This window comes from Balaenoptera physalus, assembly GCF_965194825.1.
Source record: "Balaenoptera physalus genome assembly, chromosome: 15".
Classification (NCBI taxonomy): domain Eukaryota; kingdom Metazoa; phylum Chordata; class Mammalia; order Artiodactyla; family Balaenopteridae; genus Balaenoptera; species Balaenoptera physalus.
In genome coordinates, this window is record NC_138894.1 from 12,360,386 (window position 1) to 12,384,600 (window position 24,215).

General features: G+C 51.7%; 1 protein-coding gene and 1 long non-coding RNA gene across 4 annotated transcripts; one reads left to right on the forward strand and one right to left on the reverse strand.

The window, feature by feature from the left end:
* Nucleotides 1–1,601: 1,601 nt before the first annotated feature.
* LOC309643800 (myelin and lymphocyte protein) lies at nt 1,602–20,870 on the reverse strand. 2 transcript variants are annotated; one of them, XR_014254067.1, is made up of 5 exons: nt 20,622–20,870; nt 7,705–7,872; nt 6,378–6,503; nt 4,052–4,348; nt 2,067–2,151 (listed from the first exon to the last, which is right to left on the reverse strand). XR_014254067.1 is itself a non-coding variant. In XM_082426903.1 (4 exons), exons 1-4 carry the CDS (start codon nt 20,712–20,714, stop codon nt 2,077–2,079), a joined length of 462 nt encoding a protein of 153 aa, XP_082283029.1. In that variant the 5' UTR covers nt 20,715–20,850; the 3' UTR covers nt 1,602–2,076. The 2 variants fall into 2 exon arrangements, 1 of the variants encoding a protein (XP_082283029.1); XM_082426903.1 differs by lacking the exon at nt 4,052–4,348 and having other exon boundaries at nt 1,602–2,151; nt 20,622–20,850.
* Nucleotides 12,695–23,688, forward strand: LOC309643833. Of its 2 annotated transcripts, none has more exons than XR_014254082.1 (3): nt 12,695–20,367; nt 21,068–21,194; nt 21,311–23,688. It is a non-coding gene; the product is annotated as an uncharacterized lncRNA (long non-coding RNA). The 2 variants fall into 2 exon arrangements; XR_014254083.1 differs by having other exon boundaries at nt 12,695–19,944; nt 20,054–20,367; nt 21,068–23,688.
* Nucleotides 23,689–24,215: the final 527 nt, after the last annotated feature.

The window sequence follows — 24,215 nt, forward strand, 5'->3', positions numbered from 1 at the left end:
TGCCCCAGGCCATGTGGGTTCCTGGGAGCACTGCCCTTAGCAAAGAGGCCTGCCCACTGGCCAGAAGTTGTACCTGCAAACACTTCCTAAATAGCTGGATGCAGATGGAGCTGAGCAGTGAGATGCACCAGCCGGGAGACTGGACCAGGGTCTGCTGGGGGTGGGGAGAGGCGGGGTGGTCTGGGTGAAGGAAAACAGGACCAGGAGAGGGCATTTTTTGAGGCTGCCCACCCTTATTACACCCAATGCAAGAGGAGGCAAATCAAATGCCCAATGAAACTGCAAATTATAAAAATGACTCAGGACAGAAGAAATGAGAAGGTCATGTCAGAGAATCTTCTGCAAAGCTTGGGATTAATGAGGGTTTAAAATTAGACAATTCCCAACTGAAAAGGGAAAATAGAGAAAGAGCACATCAAATTTCCTTTAAAGAGGATAATTGAAAAAACATTGAGAAACCCTTGGGAAATTCGACTAAGCCTCTGGTTTTTTTTTTTTTTTTGATGGGGTCGAATATGAGCTTCTATTAGCATCTTGGTGCATGATGAAAAAATTATAGACTTCCCTCAGTCAACACCTGGTAGCAAATTTTGTTAAACACGTGACAAACTTCCTATCATTTCTTAACTTGTATTTGTATTTTTCAGGATATAGCCCCAGTCACCTTTTGCTCCTAATAATGTAAAATTTTACCTTAAATTTAAGTGGACTCAGTGAAAGTGGCCTTTTCTGGTACAATTACCCTGGGATAACAGCTCCTGAAGATACCACTGAGATCCAGTTTAGTCACAGGGTCCCCATGTTGGAAGGGGAGTAAGATGTCAACTAGTCAGACCTCTGCTTGAGGCTTCAGTCCTTGCTCTGCGTGCCCGCTAGCAAGCGGTCGTCCAGCCTCTGCATCTACACCTCCACGCTGGAATGTGACCGGCTTTTGAGACACCTGTTCTGGTGTCCCAGCTCTAGAATATCATTACCTTCCTTTAATGAAGGGATAAAGGAGCGGAATTTTCAGGATTCCTTACTGAGCGCCCTCCTTCCTAATCATCCTTTCTCCTCCCGACCCAGACCTCTCGTACCTGAAAGGTAGCACTGCCACTTGTCATACTACTTCCTTTCACACTGTGGCCCGGTCCCCTTTCTCTACAACAGTGTGGTCCAAGGAAATTCTAAAAACAGTTTCTTATCCACGTTCCTAATGGGAATAGAACATGGAAGATACTGCCCAGAAAATTTCTGATCAGCTTCATATAGAGTGAGAAGAACTTCTGCCCCTGTTTTCTTTTGGCTTAAGGATTTTCTAATTTAGCACAGACCCCCCCCCCTTCTTCTTTTTGTAGGAAAAAGAAGGGGTCCCCCAGGCTGGTACTTGGTTAGTTTCCAGAGATGGTGAAGCCCTCTGACCTCCCTGGTTCCTGGGGAGGATGGGATACCCACGCCGGGCTCTCTGAGATGCAGTGGCTGGGCACACTGTCACCTGAACTGCCCTTTGATGCTGCCTCTAGAGATTTGGTCTAAACCAAAGATTCCTCAGAAAGCTGACATGATTGTGTTCTCTATACTGGAGAATTAAAAAAAAAAAACAAAAACGAAAAACACCCCCATGAAAGTATTAAACATACGGGTACTTTATAAAGTATTTCAAAGGTTTATCACATCCCACTGTGGACATCTGCAAATATTTGTTGGGTGAATTTTATTCCCCATGACAGAATATTCTTGAAGACGGAGAAACTTGCTGCAAGATGGACACTCAAAAGAGCCGGAGGAAAATTCCAGTAGATGGTTCTCACGATCCGGTCCAGGAGTCAGCAGTCCAGTTCTGTGGTCTCTCAGATCACAATCCTCACTTCCCACTCCCACTGCCCCCTTTCAAATAGGAAACGATCTTGGAAAGACAGCTCAATAGTTGGAGGATAAATGTAGCAAGCCTCCTACTCTGACATGAAGGTATATGGGAGAGTAAACCTCTTTCTTTATCCACTATGAAGAGCATTTCTGCATTCTAAAGTGTTATGCTGGAAGGCGGGCCGATCAGTTAACACCCTCTCGGTTTTCAGCTAAAGTTCTTCTGCTGCTTTAGGAAGACTTCCATCTGATTAAAGAAAACACTGCATGGACCACGTACAGCAGAGTGGCTACGAATGAAAACACCTGAAACCAAGATAAGTGACAATTAATGGCCGTGCATGGGGAGAGGGAAAGGCATGGGCTGTCCACACCGGGGTCGCCACGTGCATGGCTTGGGGTTGACAGCCCTTAAGTCTGTGGACTGCCACTGCTTCCCATCACACATGCAGATATGCTTTCCCGCAGAGCCTAGGTGCGACCCAGAACGCTCTCAGCACAGACTCCACGTGACCTGATGTTATACTGAACTTGGTGTGCAAGGTCAACTATTTGCCATCACACGTCATCATATTGGTGCCATCCAACTGGAAACGAGGGCCCTCAGAGACCCTTCGAGTGATCATTGCAGGGAAGTATTCCCCTGCTCTTCATGGAAAACTTCCTTCCTGCACACCAGTAAGACCAGAGTCCACCAGCTGCGATCCCGGCGGCCTTGGCTAAGAGAGTTTGAACACTTGGGTTTGCTGCCTGGACATCTTCAGACCCCGACCAGAATTTTATTCTAAGATTCTGAATTTCACAAGCATGGGCCAGGGAGCCAGGCCACAGGAAGTGAGGGGCTGGGATGGGGAGGAGGGATTTTGAGCTTTTGGCAAAAGGAGGGAGCTTACTGAGAAAGCTACTACTGGGAACAGAGGCTGGGAAATGTGGCAAAAGGTCACTTTGTGCCCTGTCAAGGCTCTGACCTGCCGTTGTGCACCTGGGCACCATCTATCCTATCACCCTGCTCTGGGTGGCCGGCCCTGAGGGCTGACTGCTCCCAAGCAAATATCTGCACCTGGCTTGTGACCTTGGGTGTAGGGTCAAGAGTTTCTAACCCAGGCATAACATCAGGGTGGCTACACTCCCGTGACTGTTGAAAATTCCCCTAAAACCAGCCGTAACTGTGCCTGCTCTTCCCCTGCCTCCACACCTGGGCGAACCCTCACCCTCACTGCCGGAGGCAGTAAGTAACCTGAGTTATTTAATAACCAAGGTAAGAAAATTTATCTGGGAATCAAATACCCTGTCTGAAGGGAGCAGTCACACACGAGTGAGAAGCCCCTGGAAGACCCCCCTGCCCATCAGGAGGGAGCAGTGTGCTGTGTCGGGGACCCCGAGCCCAATGGAGACCCTTGGCAGGAGCACCTCAGAAGTCCCCACAGGAACAGGAAACACTTATTTTAAAGGGGGGTCAAGAAATGGCACACGGGACATTGAGAGCCAGGGCCATGAATGGACATGAACTTGGGCCCTTAAAAACCCCTCTCCCTGAACAGCTGCCATTATTGCCCACCACAGTTAAGATCCAGGAACCTCTAGATTTCTCCAGAAATTTCCAGCTACTCTCAGGCAACTCTCACCAATCCCAGGGATCCCTCTGGTGCACATTCTCTGCTGCCAGCTGAGGAGAGAGGGAGAAGCTCAGCTTTTGAGGCAGGTGAGGAGTCCCAGAGGGGTGAGAGGAGGCCAGATGCTCCCAAAGGCCAGGGGTGTGTGGGAAGTCGTGAGATGCCTGCTCACATCCCCGGACTGCCGCAGCCCCGCCCCACCCTGAGACCATGGGAGGGGCATGTGGGTGTTGGGCAGCGTCTGGGGTTAAATCCTGAGCGTGTCATCATGATCCTGTCTCCCATGTGCACAGACACAAACTGATATTTTGAATAGAAAGACGTGAATTTGCATTGAACTGGGCTCATATCTCCCCTGGGGGGTTCCAGCCCAGCGTTTCCGTCTGCTGGCAACACTTAGAGTCCTGATTCCAGCCCTGCTCACTTTGCCTGGGCCTCCTCATGGTTCTCCAGCTCAGCTCCCAGAGATGTGGGGACGTGATCAGTCGTGGAAGGGATAAATAGATGTTGGCATAGTCCTCAGTGGAACACTAAACAGCAAAGAGAACGAACCTCTACATCCCCACCCAGCAAAGTGGATGTGCCTCACAAACCTGAGGTGAAGAGAGAGAAGCCAGACATGGGAGAAGGCACATCACGCTCATGAAGATCCAAAGCGGGTGAAGTGGAACCTGAGCTGGAAACCAGGGCAGTGCTTATCCTCAGTTAAGGGGCACAGTGACTGCGGCAGGACAAGAAGGGGACTCCTGGGAGCTGCTTATGTCGTTTCTTAATCTGGATGCTTTGTTACACAGAGGACTTGTGAATTATGAATAATGGATGGATTATGGAAATTCATCAGGTTGTACACGTGCATCCAGGTCACCTCTGTGGATGCCTGTTTATGCTGCCTTTTGGTGGAAAGTAAAAGGGAGGAGTCAGAATATGGTAGAGCCTGATAGAGCCCAGTGGTTCTCAACTAGATATCTGCCCAGTGGGCAGGTCATTAACTCCCCCCTCCTGCATTGTTCAGTCAAGGGCTGGCCCGTTATCCACATTCCGTCTACATTTCACTGCCCTCGTCTGCAATAATTTTACAGAAATGGTTGTCAGATGCCTGGCTGATGTCTGTTCAGAGAGAAGGCTTCTGGGGTTGGGATGGGGGAGGTATGTATGGGTTCTCTTGTGAGGGGGTGATGAAACAGTCATTTGAAGGTGACAGAGGAGGCAGATGACCAGTCTCCCAAGAGAGGGAAGAACAGCCAAGGTGCTGCCTGGTTGGGAACCAGCCATCTTGGGAGATGAGCCCATATGGGGGAGGGTCCCACACGGTGAGGGGGTGCCAGGGACCAGGAGGTGGCCATGCTTATGGAACGGGAGAGTGGCTGGGAGCTGAGGGCAGTGTGTGGCTTCCCCAGGGAAGGGGGTGGGCCCCTGGGGACCAGCAGACAGGCTTTGAGGAGCTTTCCCCCAGACCCCTCCCTCTGGGAACAGGAAGGGCACCCTCACTAACCCCCTTCCCAGAGCCCAGCTGCACCCACCCTGTGGGTTTTCTCTCAGCCTCTGCTCTACCCTTCCCAAAGAGAGGCGGGGGTGGCACAGATTTGGCACCTGGGGCGGACATCTTGTGGTGTGTCATCACATTTGACCTTGGGATTTGCTTAATTCATAGGTCGATCGCTAGAAATCTGAGTGCTATTTCTGAAACTTTTTCTTAGTTTTTAAACAGTATCCATGGTTAGCAATACATCTGATATCATGAGTTAGCACACTGGTGCAAGGACACACATGCACAACTCTGGGAAAGAGTTTCATGAAACAATACATTCTCATATCCCCTGTCATTCTGATCCATTCCATCAACAAGAAAATCAGGTCATGACCTCACAGCCCGCCATGGATCTGGTCCCCCAGTTGGAGGTTGTTCATTTTAAAGCTCAGAGACCTACATGCACTGTGCTCCCCAGACACACAGTTTCACCCCCATCTCACCTCCTAATGGGGTGAAGGAGGTTACAGCCCTGTTCCACACATTGCTCATCATGAGGCCTTGGACGAAAGTGGTTTAAGAGCTGTCTCGTTCTCCAGGGAAACAACAGGAATTACTGTCCCATTTTATAGATGAGCAAACCAAGGCTCAGAGAGCACAAAGGGACTTGCACAAGGAATGGGCGAGTGTGAACTCCAGGCTTCCCCCTGCACAGGTTCTCAGAGCTGTCAGGCAGGAGACACCGTCGTCAAGAGACGAAGGCCTAATCCCAGCAGCAACCATCCACGGCTGGGGGTCTGGACATGCTGCGCGTGGCAGGGCCTCCCCACAGCTGCAGAGCCAGGGCCTGGGAGACACTGGCCACTCGACTTTCCATCTGTGGTCTCAGCACTGCCCCCGCCCTGACTGTGTGCTTCCCTGGAAGACACTCATGGAAAGCCAGGAACCCAAGTGGCCAGACGTTCTGCTCACACTGGTGGTAAGAGTGTGGGTGAAAGAGCACCTGGCCTGGACACCAGGCCTCTCCAATTCCTGGTGACCCTGGGGCAAGTTGTGCATGCTCTTAGGGCCCTAGTTCTCCATCTGTGAAATGGGTATAACGGCACCTCCCTCCTAGGGCTGTTGTGAGGGGTAAACAAGATTGTTCACAAGGGCTCAAGACAGTGCCAGGCCCCACGGTCATGTCTCCTCCCGCATCTGCCTCAAAGCCCACCCAGGCTTGGACCCCTGGTCAGTGCAGGCCTGGGCAGTGCAGCACTGAATGATGGCTGAGGAAGTCTGGGGCACATCATTTCCCTTTTCTGAGGCTTTGTTTTTTCAGAAATGAGGAGAAGGTTTATTTTATTCAAAATTTAGTGAACTAAAAAAAGTGCGGGGAGGGCCCGGGCAGCCTTCCACTCAGAACCTTTTCAGTGGGAGCTGTGAACAGGGCACATTGACTGGGGGCTCACCACAGCAGCGATGTTTTCATGGTAATATTTGTAGGTGAAGCCCACTTGCAGCTGGATGGCGGCCAAAGCTTCCAGGACAGAGGCACCAAAGTAAAACAGGGAGGCCATACAGTGGTAGGTTGCATCCTGCAGGGTGAGAAAGGGCCATTAGAGAGGTGGGGCACCCAGATCTGGAGATGCGGGGCAGCTGTGTTCCCAGTAGGGCCTATCCACCCCACCTGTCCCTGCCTGGCACGGACCAGGCTCCCCGTCGTCATCTGCTACTCCCTTTGACACCCCCCAACCCTGCGCCCCTCCTCAGAGACATTGATTAACCAGAGCTGCCGAGCTGAGTCATCTCACTGGTTTGGGGCCAGAGTAAGGACTTTGATGGAGGAAGGATACTGCTTCCCCTTGAGGTGGGATCTAGTAAGCGGTGGGGAGGTGGCCCTTTGGGATTGGTAGCAATTGGTTCTGGGCCTGAGAAGTGTCAGCTGCGGTCACAGTCCCCAGTTCGGGTGTGGCCTTGGTGGCCAATACAGAGCGAGAGGCTCAGGCCACCTCCGCTGTTGTGTTGTTGTTAGCTTTTTCCTGGGGGGAGCCAGGGATTGGGGCTCCAGGTATGTTTTAAAAGCAAAAAAGCACTAGAACAGGTTTTTGAGTAGTTACGATTTGGAGGTGGTTTATAAAGTCTAGGTTGGAGGCCCTTTGAGACTAAGAGGCCTGGCTAACAGCCCCACCCCCTTCCAGGGGAGATAAGGGCAGGTGGCCCACGTGTAAGTTTACCCCCTTCATGGGCCTCAAAGCAGAATCATACGCAAGAGAGATCATAGGCCTTCCCTCTTCCCGGGCCAAGTCCCTCTCTGGTGACCCTGCTCTAGAAGGTGCTGACTGAGAGCTGGGCAGTGAGCGTGGCCTCACGCTGGGCAGCCAGGACCAGCCCCCAGCACCCTGTCCCCTCCCCCGAAATGGAAGCCAGCCCTCCTGGGTGGTGGGAGATGCCAGCTGGCCCCTGGCAGGGGCAGGAGGTACAGGGAGGGTTGGTTGGGCTGCCGGTTTGCATGAAAAGGGCATTCACACAGGAGAAAGCAGAGCAGGCCCACAGAGGATCAGGCAGCGACAGTGACGGTCTGCTTCTGCATTCACCTCTGCCTGACCTCCTGCGGCGGGGAGCCGTGGGCTGCTATGTGCAGCTCGGAGCTGAGGGCCTGGCGGGCTCAGCCTTGGCGCATGGGTGGGAGACGTCTACAGGGCACCTCACCCAGCACTGGCAAAGCCAACCTGCCAGGGGCGAGGGTCCAATGCCGCACCCCACCCCCACCTCAAGCATCGCAGGACTGGGACTCACCAGGGTGATCCAGGACGTTCTGCTGCCGTGGGCACCAATTACACACAGGAAGAGCAGGAGGGTGGTGGCTATGAAGCAAAACACAGACGTGAACATGACCCAGCCCTGGATCAGTGGGATGGGCACATGGGACGAGGCAATCAGGATCCACACCAGCCCCCCAAAGACCTGCAGAGGGAGGGAGAGAAGGGGTGAGGGTCAGACCGGGAGAGCCCATGCCCAGGTAGGGCCAGACCCAGAGGTCACGCTGGGGAGCCAGGGGCACTCTATAAATGTTAGTTAATCCTCAGTTAATCCTCATAACATCCCTGTGAGTGTGGTACTGACCCATTCGTGAGATGGGGAAACAGAGGCACCTTTGAGTTAAAAATTTGTTATCCCTATAAAGCACTTAGGCCATCCGGTTTTTTTAGTACAAGGGCAAATTCTGAGATTATAGCCCTCCTAGTATTTTTTTTTTTTAATTAATAGCTACTCTATTTATTTATTTATTTATTTATTTTTAGCTGTGTTGGGTCTTCGTTTCATGCGAGGGCTTTCTCTAGTTGCGGCAAGCGGGGGCCACTCTTCATTGTGGTGCGGGGGCCACTCTTCATCGCGGTGCGCGGGCCTCTCACTATCGTGGCCCCTCCCGTTGCGGGGCACAGGCTCCAGACGCGCAGGCTCAGCAGTTGTGGCTCACGGGCCCAGTTGCTCCGCGGCATGTGGGATCTTCCCAGACCAGGGCTCGAACCCGTGTCCCCTGCATTAGCAGGCAGATTCTCAACCACTGCGCCACCAGGGAAGCCCCCTAGTATTTTTTATAGAAAAATATCCTTTTTGTTTTGTTTTGGCCACGCTGCATGGCTTGTGGCCCAAGGCTTGAACCCGGGGAGTGAAACCCATGGCAGTGAAAGCACTGAGTCCTAACCACTGCACTGCCAGGGAACTCCCCAAAATATTCTTTCTTTTAGAAAATGGTAGTGGCCAGCAGATTCTTTTGGTCTTTACTTGGCAAAACAAATTAGCCACACTATATCATTAGCATTTAAGAAAAAAACTTGACTTTTAGATCCCCAAGTCCCAGAAGTTCTCTGACTTTTGGAGATGGGGTTGGAGTAGGGAGGGCCCAGGTCAGCCTGGTCTCCTCAGAGGTGAGAGAAGCATTCCTCCCCCTGTCATTATCCAGAAGACATCCCACTTGGTGTCCTCAGGGTCAGGGAGCCCCATGTTTTCAAGAGAAGCATAAGGATAGATTTAGGGTTCATAATCTCAATGGTACAGTCCGGCTCCCCCTGTGGACGAGGTACAACCCAAGCTGGGATTTCCTGTACTTGTCTTCCCTTCTCCTTGTCCCTCTCCATCCCAGTGAAGTCACCTCAGCCTCCTCCACCGACCCCACCCAGAGAAGGACTGGGCTGGGACACGGATGGAGATAATCACAGGGTCCAAGGTACTGCAGAGCTTAGCACCATCCTCCTGAGGGTCTGGGGGCTGAGGACAGGCTGCCCTCCCAGCCCTGCATCCCCGGGGGTGAAAATGCATGTGGTACCCTGACCTTGTCTCCCTGTACCTGCTGCCCGCTTGCTGGGTAAGAGATAGCGCTTCCTCAGGTATTCTCTGAGCCTCTTAGCTGAGAAGCTTCAGGAGACCATCACATTTGGGTAGGAAAATCAGTGCAGTGAAGAATCTGGAGTTATCAAAACCAAGTTGGGTCTGATGAATGATATGTGGGCATCTCTGATCAGAATATTCCTCTACGGATGACTGAGAGGCAGTGGGACACACTTTCCAACTTGGAGCAAAATGGATTAAATAAAAACCGTCAGACTGCTGTAGAGTAAGATGTGTGTGTAGATTCATCCACAGTTGCCTCTAAGATCAAACAGATTGCTGGGCCTTTATCATAAGGGACGCTTAACAAAAGGATGTGATTGTGCCGATGGCTGAGACAGACTTGGGTTTAGAAGGCACGAGAGTGTGGCATGGAGACGAGGGTGGATCTGGCTTGCACATCTTGGGAGCAGAGGTCTGCTGGCACACGGCGTGAGAGGGCCTCTCCGCCGAATCCGCTGGAGCATGCTGTAGCATGTGGTTCCACCTCTTGGGCCCTGGCTTCCTCCACTGTACATGGCACTTGGCAGCTCACTCCCCGTGTTGCCGGCTGCTGCGAACCGCCTGAAACTGTGGGCGTTGAGTGTGAAGCTTCTGGCCCTGTGCCCCCTCACCAGCCAACAGCACAGGGAAGACTGCTCACCCAGGATGCCGGCAGCCCAGTGCAGACAGGCGTAGAGTCAGCCAGTGACGGCGCAGGACGATTACCAGCCCCAAGTGAGCAAAGCAGCCCCGACTGGGACATGGCCCCAACTGAGTCTTGAAGGGAGAGGTGGACTTAGGCCAAAAGGTCAGGACGAAGCTTTCCGGGGGAGGAAAGGGTACATGCCAAGCCCAAAGGATCTGGAGCAGCAGTGAGGGCTTGGGAAGGCCGTGAGTTGGCACGAGGTTGGGGAACAAGGAGTGGCAGGAGGTGCAGCTTGAGGAAGGGTGACCTTCACACAGGACTGATCGTTGGGCCACCTCAAAGGCGTCCCAGGCCCCGCTCAGTGGAAAGCTGAGATTCAGCATGAATCATGGGGCCTGCCTCACTCCACCTATAAAGTTTGCAGAGAGCAAACAGAGCAAGTACAGCACCCACACCTAGGAGATAAGGCATCCCGGGCAGGGAGCAGTCCACTCCACGCTGGCCTCAGAACCCTACTGGCCAAATATTTGTCAAGAGCAAAGGGGTAGGTGAGGGTTCAAGCACTTCCCTTCCTAAAGAGAACCCGAAGGGGCTCCCAGCTCTCAGGAAACACACTGAGAGGCAATCGTTTTGACACATCAGTTACACAGGTGGAGGCGTGGCCCCAGTTTCCGTTCATCTCTGTCAACAGGCCAGATTCCCACCACCCTCACCTGAGCCCAGGTCACCGTCTTGCATAACAGAGATGGTGCAGCCGGCCGGGGTGGTCTCAGACAAACATCTCTTAGCTGAGTGGCCCGAGAGTCACCAGGGTTGAGCTTGGTCTCTGGGTCCCAGATCCCCACGCTAGAAAACGGGGGTGGGGCCTGGGCTAAGGCTCAGTGGTCCTCAGCCCTCACTCTACACTGGAATCGCCTGGGTCACCTCGAAAACCCCAGCGCCCAGGTCTCATGCCAAGGAGAGAAGCAGAGTGATAGGACAAGAAGCAAACATCCCAGGCTCTTTGCCAAAGACTTTGGAGTATGTTTCCATAACACAAGTGGTCCATGGATGGAGTTTTAGTAACTCCTGTCAAACAAGGAGAAATGGCTCCTGTCTCCAATGTCCAGCAGTGCCGGCCAAGATGCCTCTCCAGTTCCTGACTGGCTCTGATACAAAGTTTCCTTTCCTCTCCTTAAGCTTCCATCCCTGTCTTGCTCTGAATGTGAGATCGCTCACCCTTGGGTGTCCTCTAGACACGGGGACACAGCCTCAGTGTCCATGAATGGGGTGGAGCTGGGGATCTGAGGCCTCTACCCACCCTGCTGTTTCAGGACTGGAAACCACCCATCTTTCATTCAGTGTGGTTTTGGAGGCGGAGTAGAGGTGAAGTTCTGTAAGAACCAAGGATATTGTACAAATCTAGACAAAAAATTTCCAAAGACTTAAAAAAGTTTTAATCTGTGGTCTACCCCATCAAATGATTTTTGTGAAAAAAATTTCCTCAGGAGATGGTCTTGGGGAAGGCTCTCACGTGAACTCAAGGGTAGGTTCTTTCTTTTCTTTTCTGAATTAATCCAGAGGAGGCAGGCAAGGGTGGTTAGGGGTGTAGACTTCAGAATTACTGAATCTGAATCAGCTCTGCCACGTTTTGCTGGGTCACTGGTTGTCTCTGGGCAAGTTACTTCCTCTCTGGTCCCTATCTGAAAAATAGTGATAGCAGTAGTGCCCACCCAATGGGACTGGGGTGAAATGAGTTTATATCTACAGGTGCCCGGCACACGGCGAGTGCTCTAAATACTTGCTGTCATAACTGTCATACGATGGGGCGAAGCCTCTCCTGTAACCACGTGAAAACCCCAGTAGGTCAAGATCTCAACATGCACAATTATCCCCTCCAGACCTTGTTGGGACCCAGAATTTTAAAATAACTTCAGAAGCATCAAAAAGAGAAAAACCTACAATCTCCCAGAAATCAAAAGCTGAGGAAAATGTGTCTGCCTCTGCCGAAGGAAACACAAAGGACATAAATATATGAGAAAGCCTTCCTTCCAACAATGAGCTTTGGTTACAAAAGTGGGAAGAGGACTCCTTCGGCACATTCTTGAGATTGGTAGGGTGTCTCCATTGCTTGTGCAGGGCTGAGAGCTCTGGGTCCACAATTGTCCAGTGTTTTTGCTGCAGGACTTGGATCATTGAGGTCAAGGCAGAAGAATCGCTCAAATTCTCTGAACATTTTTCTGGGGCTCCATTTTACTCTGTCAGGGTTGCCGCAAGCAGGCACTCTTCCAATAACAAGGCAAGACGTGACCCAAGGAGGACGTCCACGTGGGGCTGTTCACACACACACACCTAGTAGTAAGTCCCTCGGAGCCCAGTGTCAGAATTCCCAAGCTCCGAGGGCACGGTGTGGTCTTGAAGGCACATGTGAACAGGAGCTTCTGCCTTGAACTCTGGAGAAGGGAACTGGCCACAGAACGCAGGTGGCGCACCCAACCCTGAGCAGTCTTGCTACTTTGGTCAGGTGGGCAAAAATCACCTCCCCAGGAGGGAGAAGAGAGATGGACACACCAGTGAGACTTGTCCCGGCTGCCGAGAGCTCCGAGCCCTTAGGTGCTCTCCCAAGGCCACCAGGAACAGCAACTCCAATTTGTGTTTCTGGAAGTGTCTCTATCCACTGAACTCTTTTGGCAGTCAGGGGTCAATGCAATGCTGGGAGGGCCTATGTAGGTGACTTGACCAGTAGAGTAACGGTGTTCCAGGAGAAGCAGCAGTCCCAGCTCTGAGCCTTGGTTGACTAAAAAAAATCAGTCATTCCGTGAGGTAGAGTAGAGGGCATTTTCTTGTGCGTGTGTGTCTGGAGGCTGAGCTACTGCAGAGAAGGGAATAGGCACCAAGTCAAGAGGACATAAGCACCAGGCAGCAGGAGAGTATAGAGAGAGGGAGGTCAGAGCACTGAAGCCTTCCCCAAGACCCAAGAAAAGGGCTCTGAGAGGGCGGCTGGGGACTCCTCCTGTTCTGAAAAGCACAGAGAGCAGGAAGCAAACACTAGTTGTCATATGAGCCCCACCACCCTTGTATGGAGGAACTGGGCTCCCAGCAAGTCAAAGGAAAGCCTTCCTGCACTTGCTCACTTACTCAGCCACCCATTCATTCATTCATTCACTTATGCACTTAACAGATACTGAGAGGAAATGGCAGCACTGGGGGCAGGTACGTGCAGGGAGACAGACTTTATTCAAAGACACACTAGTAAATGGAGCCCATCTCTCCCATCCTGGCCTCTCTCCTCCAGTTTTGCTGCCAAGCCCCACTCAAGCAGCTCTGGGGCCACCAAGGGCAGAGGCAGGTCCTGGTGAGTGTCGGGGCCCCAGTGAGGGTGACCAGCTGAACACCTCCGCCCAGGAGAGGGAAAGAGCCCAGAAATTTGCACAGCGTCCTCTCCTTGGACCTCATGGAGGTATCTGGGGGAAGGTCAGAGATTCTCTCTGTGAGGACCCTCTCCCCCTCTACCAATTGAGGAGTCTGACCTCTGAGTCTACTCCCATGGTGAACACCAGGAGTGGTGCTGAGGCTTCGTGACTCAGTTTACCTATGCCAGGTGCTCTGCCCTCCTGGCCCCTTTGTCAGCAGGCTCCTTCCTTCTGGGGAACCATCATTACATGACCCTCCCAATATAGACTGAGATAATGTCCCTTTAATCTGAGGGTGAGACCAGGACTCAGGGGACCTTGAGTCTGTTTGTGAAGAGGAGGATAGAGGTCTGGGATTCCAAAAGACAGGGTGTGAGTTCACGTCTGTAGTTGATATTAACAGGGTGAGTGTGGAATGGGAAGTGGCCCCCTGTCCAGGCCTGAGTCCCTCTTCCCTCAGGTGAGTACCCACCCCACCTCTCTGCATAGCACTGGTCATTAGCATGCGGGGGTACTTCTCCCCCTTCTCCCCCGTCCCTCTCTTTCTGCCCCCTCGTCTCCCAGCCTGACTGTATTCTAATAGGAACCAAGGCTCCCGTGTGGGATTTCAGGTCGGCTGAGACTAGCTGTGTGGCCCTTCTTCTCACTGCACATGCACATCAGTGTGTGATGTCTGGTGACAAGGCTTTTCTTTTAGTTCCTACATGTATTTTCTAGGTCCGAGGACCTCGGTGTATTAAAATGATTCAACACAGGGGTTGTTTTGCCCCAATGTGAACAGAACATTATTCACATGGTGGGAGGGACAGAGAGCCTTGGCTAAGTATGGCAGAGAATCAAGGCCACTACATTACCCTAGGAAGTAGTTATGCCACTAGAAGCTACCCATCCAGAAGCTACCAGGAACCACAACTTCCCACCAGAATGCAGAAGACCGGTCAGAGCCCCACGATGCAGAGAGTACCAGGGCCCTGCTTCATGCTCTGAGGAATAATCTGGAACCCATGAGGAGTTGGCCCACACCTCCCCAAGACGTAGTGCTTCAGGGACCAGGGCTGTCATTCACCTGCTGTCCTCACATTCATCAGCATCCAGAGAGAACACCTGCTGGGGCATCTCATCAGTGCCTGACCCTGGTGGCCTCTGGTCCAAAGCACCAAGTCCAGGGACCTATACTTGAGAGCCAAGAAGAAGCGCAGCTGGGCTTGTATCAGGGGTGGAAGCCAGGGCTCAGCACGGAATCCAGGGGGAGTCAGCCCCCAGCCCCCATCCAGGTCCAGACTGGCTGGCCCCATCCTGCCTGGAGGCAGGCCCCAGGTGGCCCAGTCCCCACGCCCAGCCCTTCCCTCAGGTAATGTGTCCTGAGTCCAGAGCAAAGCCAAGCTATTCCTTGGGTAAAGAAGATGCGGTACATATACACAATAGAATATTACACACCCATAAAAAAGAACGAAATAATGCCATTTGCAGCAACATGGATGCAACTAGAGATTATCATACTAAGTGAAGTAAGTCAAAAAGAGAAAGACAAATACCATATGATGTCACTTACATGTGGAATCTAAAATATGGCACAAATGAACCTATCTACAAAGCAGAAAAAGACTTACAGACATAAAGAATAGACCTGCGGTTGCCAAGGGGGAGGAAGGGAGAGGGATGGACTGGGAACTTGGGGTTGGTAGATGCAAACCATTACATTTAGAATGGATAAACCACAAGGTCCTACCGTATAGCACAGGGAGCTATATCCAGTCTCCTGGGATGAACCATAATGGAAAAGAATATTTAAAAAAAGAATGTCTATATGTGTATAACTGAGTCACTTTGCTGTACAGCAGAGATTGGCCCAATGAAAATCAACTATCCTTCAATAAAAAAAAAAAAAAAAAAAGCCAAGCCATTCCTAAGGCTCTGCAGAACCAGCCTCGGCTGGCGGCACAGCACACCTCCCCAACGCTCCCTGGCAGCCAGCGTGGAGGGAGTGGGTGTGAACAGCCAGCCTTTGTCCTGGCCTGACTTGAGTGTGAGCTGTGCCTTGCAGGGGCATCTGGAACCTGCCTACTCTCTTCTGAAAGCACTCGGACAGAGAGGGGGGCCCATCTGCGTCGAGTTGGGGGTGACCTATGGAAAGCTTAAAAGCCATCTTTTCCAAGGCAGCTTGGTTGTGACGACATATGCATGAAGATCCTGGAGCTGAGCTGCACCATCACGCTTCACGGTTTCTAGAGGACAGCTCAGAGTCACTGACTTCTCATCAAAGCAGGCCTCCCATTCTGGAAAACCTGGAAAAGTCACTTCTCAGCTCCAAAGACAAACCCCTGAGAGACCTCTACCTATAATTCTTCCCCTCCCTTTAGAGAAGAGGAAAGGAGAAAACCCAGCAGTACCCTTACCTCCTTCTAAGCAGCTCCAGGGAGGGGCCTGCAACACGAGGAGAGACACAGGGCCAGGAGTCGGTGGGCACAGCCAGGGAAGAGAGGCTCAGCCACCGTCCTGCGCTGGCAGCAGGGCCGGCCCGCACTCTCTGGTGACTGTAGGAGAGGCCCCTGGCTGGGGCAGCAGGAAAGTTTCCCCAGGAGCAGAGGGGGGTGCTTCCCCCGAACCCAGGAGAACCTCAGGGCACCTGGCCTCTTGCCCAAGCCTTTCACTGAGAGCCGTCTCCAGTATCCTGTCGCCCATTTAACGTTGAGGGGTAGACTGGCCTCCCGCTGACCACTCCAAACCTAGCTGGATGATGCGGGCTGTGCAGTGCTTATCAAATGCAGATTCTTGGGCCGGCCCAGGACCTAGTGACTCAGGACCTCCAGGGTGTTTTTGACAATAAGGCCTAGGCAGCTGTGAGCTCCCCAATGGCTCCGAGCTGTCCCTTCACTCGCTGGGGGGGAGAAGAGGGAACCAGGCCTTGCCCAGGGCTGCCTGGTGGGCAGCGTGGTCCCTTCTGCTGTAGGCGGAAGTTCATCGTGGGTGTTTGGGTGAATGCAGGAAACTGCAAGAGCTCTGCTGTCACTGCAAGAAGTGCCACTGGAGATGGAGGTACCAGGCGAGCTGCCTCCCCTCTCTGAGCCTCAGTTTCCCTCCACCTCTTAAAAACTAGGTTTCTGTGATTCTCTCATCTCCTAGGAGTCCTCATGCTGCCTTCCCAGTGTAGCCAGAATGTGGACCACCCGTCAGAGAAGTGCTTTGTCATCCTGCCCCCACCCCCACCCCTAGGTGCTGCTGTTCCCCAGACAGGTGAAAATCTAGGGCAGGTCCCAGGACTTTTCTGGTCACTCTCAGATAATAAAAAGTCCCCAGTCACTTTGGGTCCTAGAAGCAGTCTCATTTCAGTAAGTACTCTGTCCAGTTCACTGTAAGAATGGACACTGCCAGCTGATTCCGGGTGACTCCCCACTCCCACCCCCGCCCCCCAAAGGGCGCACTGCAGGCTTTGCCCCGAGCCAGCTGACCTTCTCCGAGTCTTCCTGCGCACTCTGAGGTGCGCACACTCTTTCCAAAGAAGTGTTCTCTCAGTGTCCAGCCATTCTATCCGCGGCTCCACCTCTAGCAGGCTGGGGAAGAGGCAGTTGGGTTAAACATTATTACATAACCTGTTTTCAGGTATCCCCTTCACAAGTTTCGAAAGGGAGGCATCTCTCCCAGCACTTGGGGAGACCGGAGCTGGCCAGAGCTGAGACAAAAAACATCCTATGTTAACATCCCATTTTCTGAACACGTCCCAAGTGTCACGAAGCCCCTGGCTCAGAGGGAAGAGGAGGAAGGGGAGCCAGAGCCTTGGCTCCAAAAGGAAAAATTTCCTTGGGTGGCAGTGGGGGAAGAGGCCAGAAGCAAAGCCCTGGGGGGAGTTGTTGGGGGAGGGGAGACATTGGGCGTTCCACCTGCACCTGAATGGGGGTACACCTGTGACCCCACCGCCTGCAACAGCAGCATGGCGTCTGTGGCTCTGGGATGCTCACAGAGGCAGGGTCACACCACCTGGTTGGGCCTGCCTTCCCCTTCCTGTGAAGACACTGCAGCTCTCAGAAGTCAGGAGCTCAGGGGTAGGGGTGCAGGGCCAGAGTTGAGCTGCCCTGCGCCACCCTGAGCTACCAGCCTTCCCTGCTCTGTGGGCAGTTTCCATGTCTTGGGAGCTGGGCAGAGGTCCACCCTGTTAGGCCTGGAGGCTGAAAGTTTGGCATCTGCACCTCCCAGGCTGTTGGGAGGTCAGGCATGAGAATACGGACTGGGAGTAATCAACAACTCGCTGCACCACAGATTCAAAAAATAATCAAGCATTTCACACCCTCTGGGCTAGCAGAAAATTACAAAGTCTGACTCTACCGAGTGTGGCAAGATGAAGAACAATGGAGACTTTCATAAGCTGCTGGTGGGGTCAGGAAGTTATACAATGTGGGGACCCTCTTTACGAAAGCATGCAGAGTGAGTCAGAGTCTTGGAAGGGTCCTGAGCAAGTGGGGGTCCTGAGCTTAATTAAGCTTCATCAGCTTCCTGGAAACTTCACTTCTGACTGTGTAAGTTGGAATAACCCTTTTGGACATCAATGTGCTAGCATCTGGGAAAACAAGGGTGTGCATTCCCTATGACCCAGCAAGTCAAATTTCTGTGTGTTCCCACAAGAAATTCCCAAAAGTAAAGAGGCAAATACAAGGATGTTCTTTGGCAGTTCCATCTGCGCTATCAAAATGCAACAAATTGGAAATTGTCCAAATGTCCATCAATAGAAGACTGAATAAAGAGTGTCAACATGTATAAACCTCAGAACGAGGTTGCATGAAAAGCATGTTGCAGAAGGATGTGTACGGGGTGATAGTACTTTCAGAAAGCGAGAAAATATATAAAACCTCACCATGTGTAGTCATAGATAGTTAGGTGTGCAGTAAAGGTCTAATCTTGAACACACATTCAGCCCAGGGGTCGTCCTGAGGCTGGAGGGAGGAGAGTAAGATAATAGCAGAATATCCAGGGGGCTTAGATGTCATCTGAAAGCTCTATTTCCTTAATACTGAGAGTAAATAAGGCAAAATATTAAGATTTGACAAAGTTGAGTGTTAATTACATGGATGCCTATTAAACTATATATACTTTTCTGTCATTTTTGAAATAGTTCTTAATTTTTAAAAAATTGATTCGAAGTTGGTACAACAGAAAACTAACCATTTAAAATGGACCAGTTCGATGGCATTTAATACATTCACGATGTTGTGCAACCATCACCTCTAACTCCAAAACATTTTCATCACCCTGAAAGAAAAGCCCGTACCCATTAAGCTGCTCCCAGTTTCCCTCTCCTCTCAGTCCCTGGCGAACCACCAATTTGTGTTCTGTCTCTATAGATTTACCCATTCTGGAACATTTCATATAAATGGAATCATACACTATGTAACCTTTTATGACTGGCCTCTTTTACTTAGCACAGGGTTTTCAGGTTTATCTACTTGTATCAGTACTTCATTCCTTTCTACAGCTGAATAATATTCCATTGCATGGAATATTACAGTTTGCTTATCCATTCACCCGTTGATGGGACATTTGGGCTGTTTCCACCTGTTGATTATTGCGACACACATGTTCATGTACCTATTCAGGTCAGGGCAAGAGGAAGAGGGTGTGCTAGAGGCTTTTGCGTGAAGCCCAATTAACACACTTTAAAAAAAATTATTTATTTATTTGGCCATGCCGTGTGGCTTGCGGGATCTTAGTTCCCCAGCCAGGGATTGAACCCGGGCCCCTGGCAGTGGAAGCACAGAGTCCTAACCACTGGACCGCCAGGGAATTCTCAACACACTTTCTTATGATTCTTGTTATAATGCTCCCCAAACAGCTACAAAGGCAGAGTAAAAAACTCATTAGGGCAACTCAAGAGATACTAGCAAGTCATTTTGTTGCTTAAAAATCTCTCTGCCCCATCTCACCTCACCTTTAGCCATCAGCACTTACAGTCACCAAATTCTGCCTTTGTAAATACAGTAGCCTCTGAAGGAACCACCTGTTACTTATTACACATGCTCATTTTCAGGCTAAGTGCGACTGCAAGCGCAGAGATGAGCCATTTGGGGAAGGAATGTTCCAGTGACTGCAAGCCCCTTCCACTCTGGGCCTGGGTGTCCCTACCTGTAAATGGTGTGGCTAACCTTAGAGGTGTCCAGGGTTTCTCCCAGATGTCACTTCCTTGATATGGTGCCATCAAGCAAACTTAACCCCCCCTTCCCTTTCCCCCAACCCTCCATGGATGACAGAACCTGCTCCCTTTGTTGTTCACACCCTCCCTGACCATCAGGAGATAAGAAGCTGGGGTCCCGTTTTTAAACAGGCTTGGACGTTTTCTTTTCCAGCTGACTCTCCAGGCAGCCACTTCTGCGGTGGGGACGCAGGGAAAGGAGTCTCGGAGCCCATGGAACCTCACCCACAGAAGAAATACCGCACCCGCTCCCACCCCCACACCCCCCTTAGGTGAGGCCCTGGGGCCCTGGGGAGTTTAGGCTGAAGGCGGGTCTGCAGCCTCCCCACAGTGAGCACTTTACAGGAGCCCAGAGTAGGAAGCGCTTTCCAGCGGCCACGGGCTGAGGCTGTGCGCCTCCAGTGTAAGGAGAGACCAGCCGCGGTGCAGAGGTCTACAGCCTGCTCAAGGTCAGCCAAGGCAGGGGACGGCTCTCACAGGTGCCTCTGCCCTCGCACACCCCACACTGGGCACCGCGGCTGTGGCGGAGCAAACGACAGCGTGTTTGATTATTTCCAGATCCAAGTTGGAAATAATTCGCGAATTCGTTCACTCGCCAAAAACGTTCAAGAGAAAATAATCCGGATTCGGCTCCTCCTATGACACCAACTCAATCTCCACACTTCGCTTGGTAATACTCAGGTTTCTTTTGCTGATTTTTAAAATTTTAAGCAAAATCCTAACCCTGGAAAGAGCTGGGCCCCTCTACAGGGACGTCGCTCTCCAATAAGGGCTTCCTCTGCGCGGCCCATGGGAGACAGGTCCGGAGCGCAGCATCGGAACCGGCGCGCAAGGAGTGGACCGGGGCCGGCTTCGGATATCTGACCCGTGTTGTGAGTTCGTTTTTTCCACCTGAGTCTTGGAGACGGTTTCCCCATGGCCGTTAGCTAGAAGGGGCCAAAGTATTACTGCGGGGTGGGCGTGCGGGAGAGTCTTTCCTCCCCGGGCCCGGCTACCGATGCTCAGGGACCCTCGGTGCTTGCGGATCAGCCGGCGCGCTGTGCGGATCCCCCAGGAGAGCGCGCGGCACGACCCATCCCATCCCGCCTTCCCCGGCGCGCGGGCGCGGGGCGCGCCAGCCACTCACAAACTCGAAGAGGAAGAGCAGGTCCGGGAAGGTGGTGAAGACCGCGAAACCGCTAGGCAGGCTGCTGCCGCCCGACGCCGCTGAGGGGGCCATGCTGGTGGGCTGGCGACGGCCTCGGAACCGGACGCGCGCAGCTCTGGCTCTGCGCTGACCGCTCGCTTGCTCGGCGGAGCTCAGTGGCCAGGGCGCCCCCGCGCGCGGGTTAAGAGCAGGGGCGCCCCTGACGAAGAGGGAGGAGCCCCGGCCGCCGCCCGGCCCCCGCCCTAGACTGAGGGGCGCACCCCCAAGGGACCTGCCCAGCGCCAAGGGCGCAGCCCTGAACCACCCCGAGGTTGGGGCGGGGGTTTGACTCCTGATTCCCACGTCTCGGCGCCATCTCCCACCGGGAGCCAAAGCTACCGCGGTGAGGCGCTTCGCACACTTCGCACACTTTGCACTCTTTGCAGGTGATCGCCATTTCTTAAGAATGATCACCATCAACCACTAGGCCCCCCAAACTCTCCACCGTGGCACCCCTCGGGTCACCACTGCTCGAACTGTTCTTAAGTTGGAGCTCTTTCATCTTTCTGCTGGGTGAGTTAATATGCGTGACCTCTGGGTCCAGGCTCACCGTGGGACCAGTTCCCTGCCCTGCAGCGGCGGTGCTGAGACCAGCTCCGGCCACCCATTCCTTCTCCCTGCATCCTCAGAGCCCAGAGCCCGGAACGCTGCACCCCGGTCCGCATCACTCCGCGGTGGAGCTGCTGGGCGGTGGATTAAGGGCAGTCACAGCTGCCTTGGACCTTGGAGGGTGGAGGGGAGCCAGCACTGCTGAGGGCCTACTAAGTGCCCAGCACTGCCAGGCTCGTTGCGCACATGACCTCATTTAATCACACAGAGCCTTTCCAGTAGGTGTCACCCCACCTACAGGCTCAGAGTGGGGAAGGAACATGCCCAGGCCACATGGAGGGCAACTGGGCCTCTTGACTCTAGAAGGCAGACTGTCCCACTGCCTCCGTGCCCCCTGCATAAAATCCACACACTTGAAAACTATATCTGTGAGTCTGCTTCTTTTTTGTTATATTCACTAGTTTGTTGTATTTTTTAGATTTCACATATAAGTGATATCAACAATATTTGTCTTTCTCTGTCTGACTTATTTCATTTAGCACGTCTTCCAAGTCCGTCCATGTTGCTGCAAATGGCAAAATTTTATTCTTTTATATGGCTGAGTAGTATTCCATTGTGTGTGTGTGTGTGTGTGTATCTCACATCTTCTTTATGCATTCTCTGTTGATGGACATTCATGTTGCTTCTATATCTTGGCAATTGTAAATAATGCTGCTGTGAACATTGGAGTGCATGTATCTTTTCAAATGAGTGGTTTAGTTATACCCAGGAGCAGGGTCAGATGGTAGTTCTATTTTTAGTATTTTGAGAAACCTCCATACTGTTTTCCAAAGTGGCTGCACCAATTTACCTTCCCACCAACTGTGTATGGGGGTCCCCTTTTCTCCACATCCTCGCCAACATGGATTGGAAGAATTAATATTGTTAAAATGACCATACTACCCAAGGCAATCTAAAGATTCAGTGCAACACCTATTAAAATACCAATGGCATTTTTTGCAGAACAAGAACAAATAATTTTAAATTTTGTATGGAAACACAATAGACCCTGAATAGCCAAAACAATCTTGAGAAAGAACAGAGCTGGAGCAATCATACTCCCTGACTTCAGACTATACTACAAAGCTACAGTCATCAAACCAGTATGGTACTGGCACAAAAACAGACACATAGATCAATGGAACAGAATAGAGAGCCCAGAAAGAAACCCACGCACTTATGTTCAATTAATCTATGACAAAGGAGGAAAGAATATACAATGGAGAAAAGACAATCTTTTCAATAAGTGGTGCAGGGAAAACTAGACAGCCACACATAAAAGAATGAAATTAGAACATTCTCTAACACCATATACAAAACTAAACTCAAAATGGATTAAAGACCTAAATGTAAGATAGGAAACCATAAAACTCCTAGAGGAAAACACAGGCAAAACATTCTTTGAAATAAATCGTAGCAATATTTCTTGGATCCATCTCCTAAAGCAAAGGAAATAAAAGCAAAAATAAACAAATAGGACCTTAGTAATAAAACTTAAATGCTTTTGCACAACAAAGACAACCATTGACAAATGAAAAGGCAACCTACTGAATGGGAAAAATATTTGCAAATTATATGACCGATAAGGAGTTAATATCCAACATATATAAACAGCTAATATAACTAAAAAAAAAAAAAAAGATTTAAAAATGGGTAGAAGAACTGAATATACATTTTTCCAAAGAGGAAATGCCTACGGCCAAGGGACGTGAAAAGATGCTCATCACTAATCCAGGAAATGCAAATCAAAACCATGGTGATATATCACCTCATACCTTTCAGAATGGCTATCATCAGAAAGAACACATATAACAAATGTTGGCAAGGATGTGGATCCCTGCCTTTTTGAAGCTTACCCTAGGGAAACGAGAGAGAGAGATCAATCAAACACTGCATGATAAATGTGTAAAGGGTTTGGTGCTGGGAGGAGACTGCAGGGATCCTCAAGGGCACCCAGCAGCCCAGCCTGGCTTGGCCTAGGGGTGGAGGGAGCTTGGGAGGAAGTGACCCTTGAGCGAGTGAGCAGTGATTAACTAGAGGGAGAAGGCGGCCTTCCCTACAGAGGAACAGCAGGCACGGGCCCTGGAGGATGGTCAGGCCCTGCTCCACTTGCTGCGAGGGCTGCAGGATAAATAAGGGAATCCCTGATAGGGGTCAGAGCCACTGTGCTGGGGGAGAAGGGAGAAGAGCCACGGGCATCCAGGGCAGAAGGAAATAGGCACAGATGGTGGGTTCTGGGAAAAGAAGACAGGACAGATGCTGACAGGGGAGTCTGTGCAGGAAGAGGGAGGCAGGGTGCACCTGGAAGGGTCCTGGAGGCTGGAAAGCCTTTGATCTCTGTGGGGAGCAGGGTGGCTCCTGAGGCAGAGCTGGAAAGGCCAAGGGCAGGCTGGGCTCAGAGGAAAGGGGTAAAATTTAAAGAGTACTAAGCATACCTCAAGCGTAGTCATTTCCCCCTGTTCAGCCCTGAGAATAATCAGGTTCATTCTCTCTACCCCAGAGAGGGGTAGGGACCCTGCCCCACTGCAGGAGAGCTCACCGCCTGCCCAGTGAGTTACACCTAGAGTTTGGCCCAAGTTGCCCAAAACATCAGGAAGCATCAGATGCACAGAGAGGGCTGGGCCAGTGGGTCCCCTGGATGCAGACTCACTACTCAAGCTGTGCAGGTTGGGGCTTGCAGGCTGCTCCCTGTTAAGCACGTCCCTTCCAGGTTTCACTTACAGCACCTCTCAAATAGCCTTTGCCACGCAGCATGCTTCTAAGACTCAGAAGAATTGTTGAGAAAACACCAGAATTTAGCAGGTGCATCCTGGAACAGCCTTGATCCCAGGCCTTTCACTTTCAGACTCACACTTCTACTTGGGGCTTCCTCCGAAGGCCTCCCCATGGGGACTGACCCCTCATGGATGACCAGGAACCCACCTTCTAGAGAAGCCACTTGCCTCC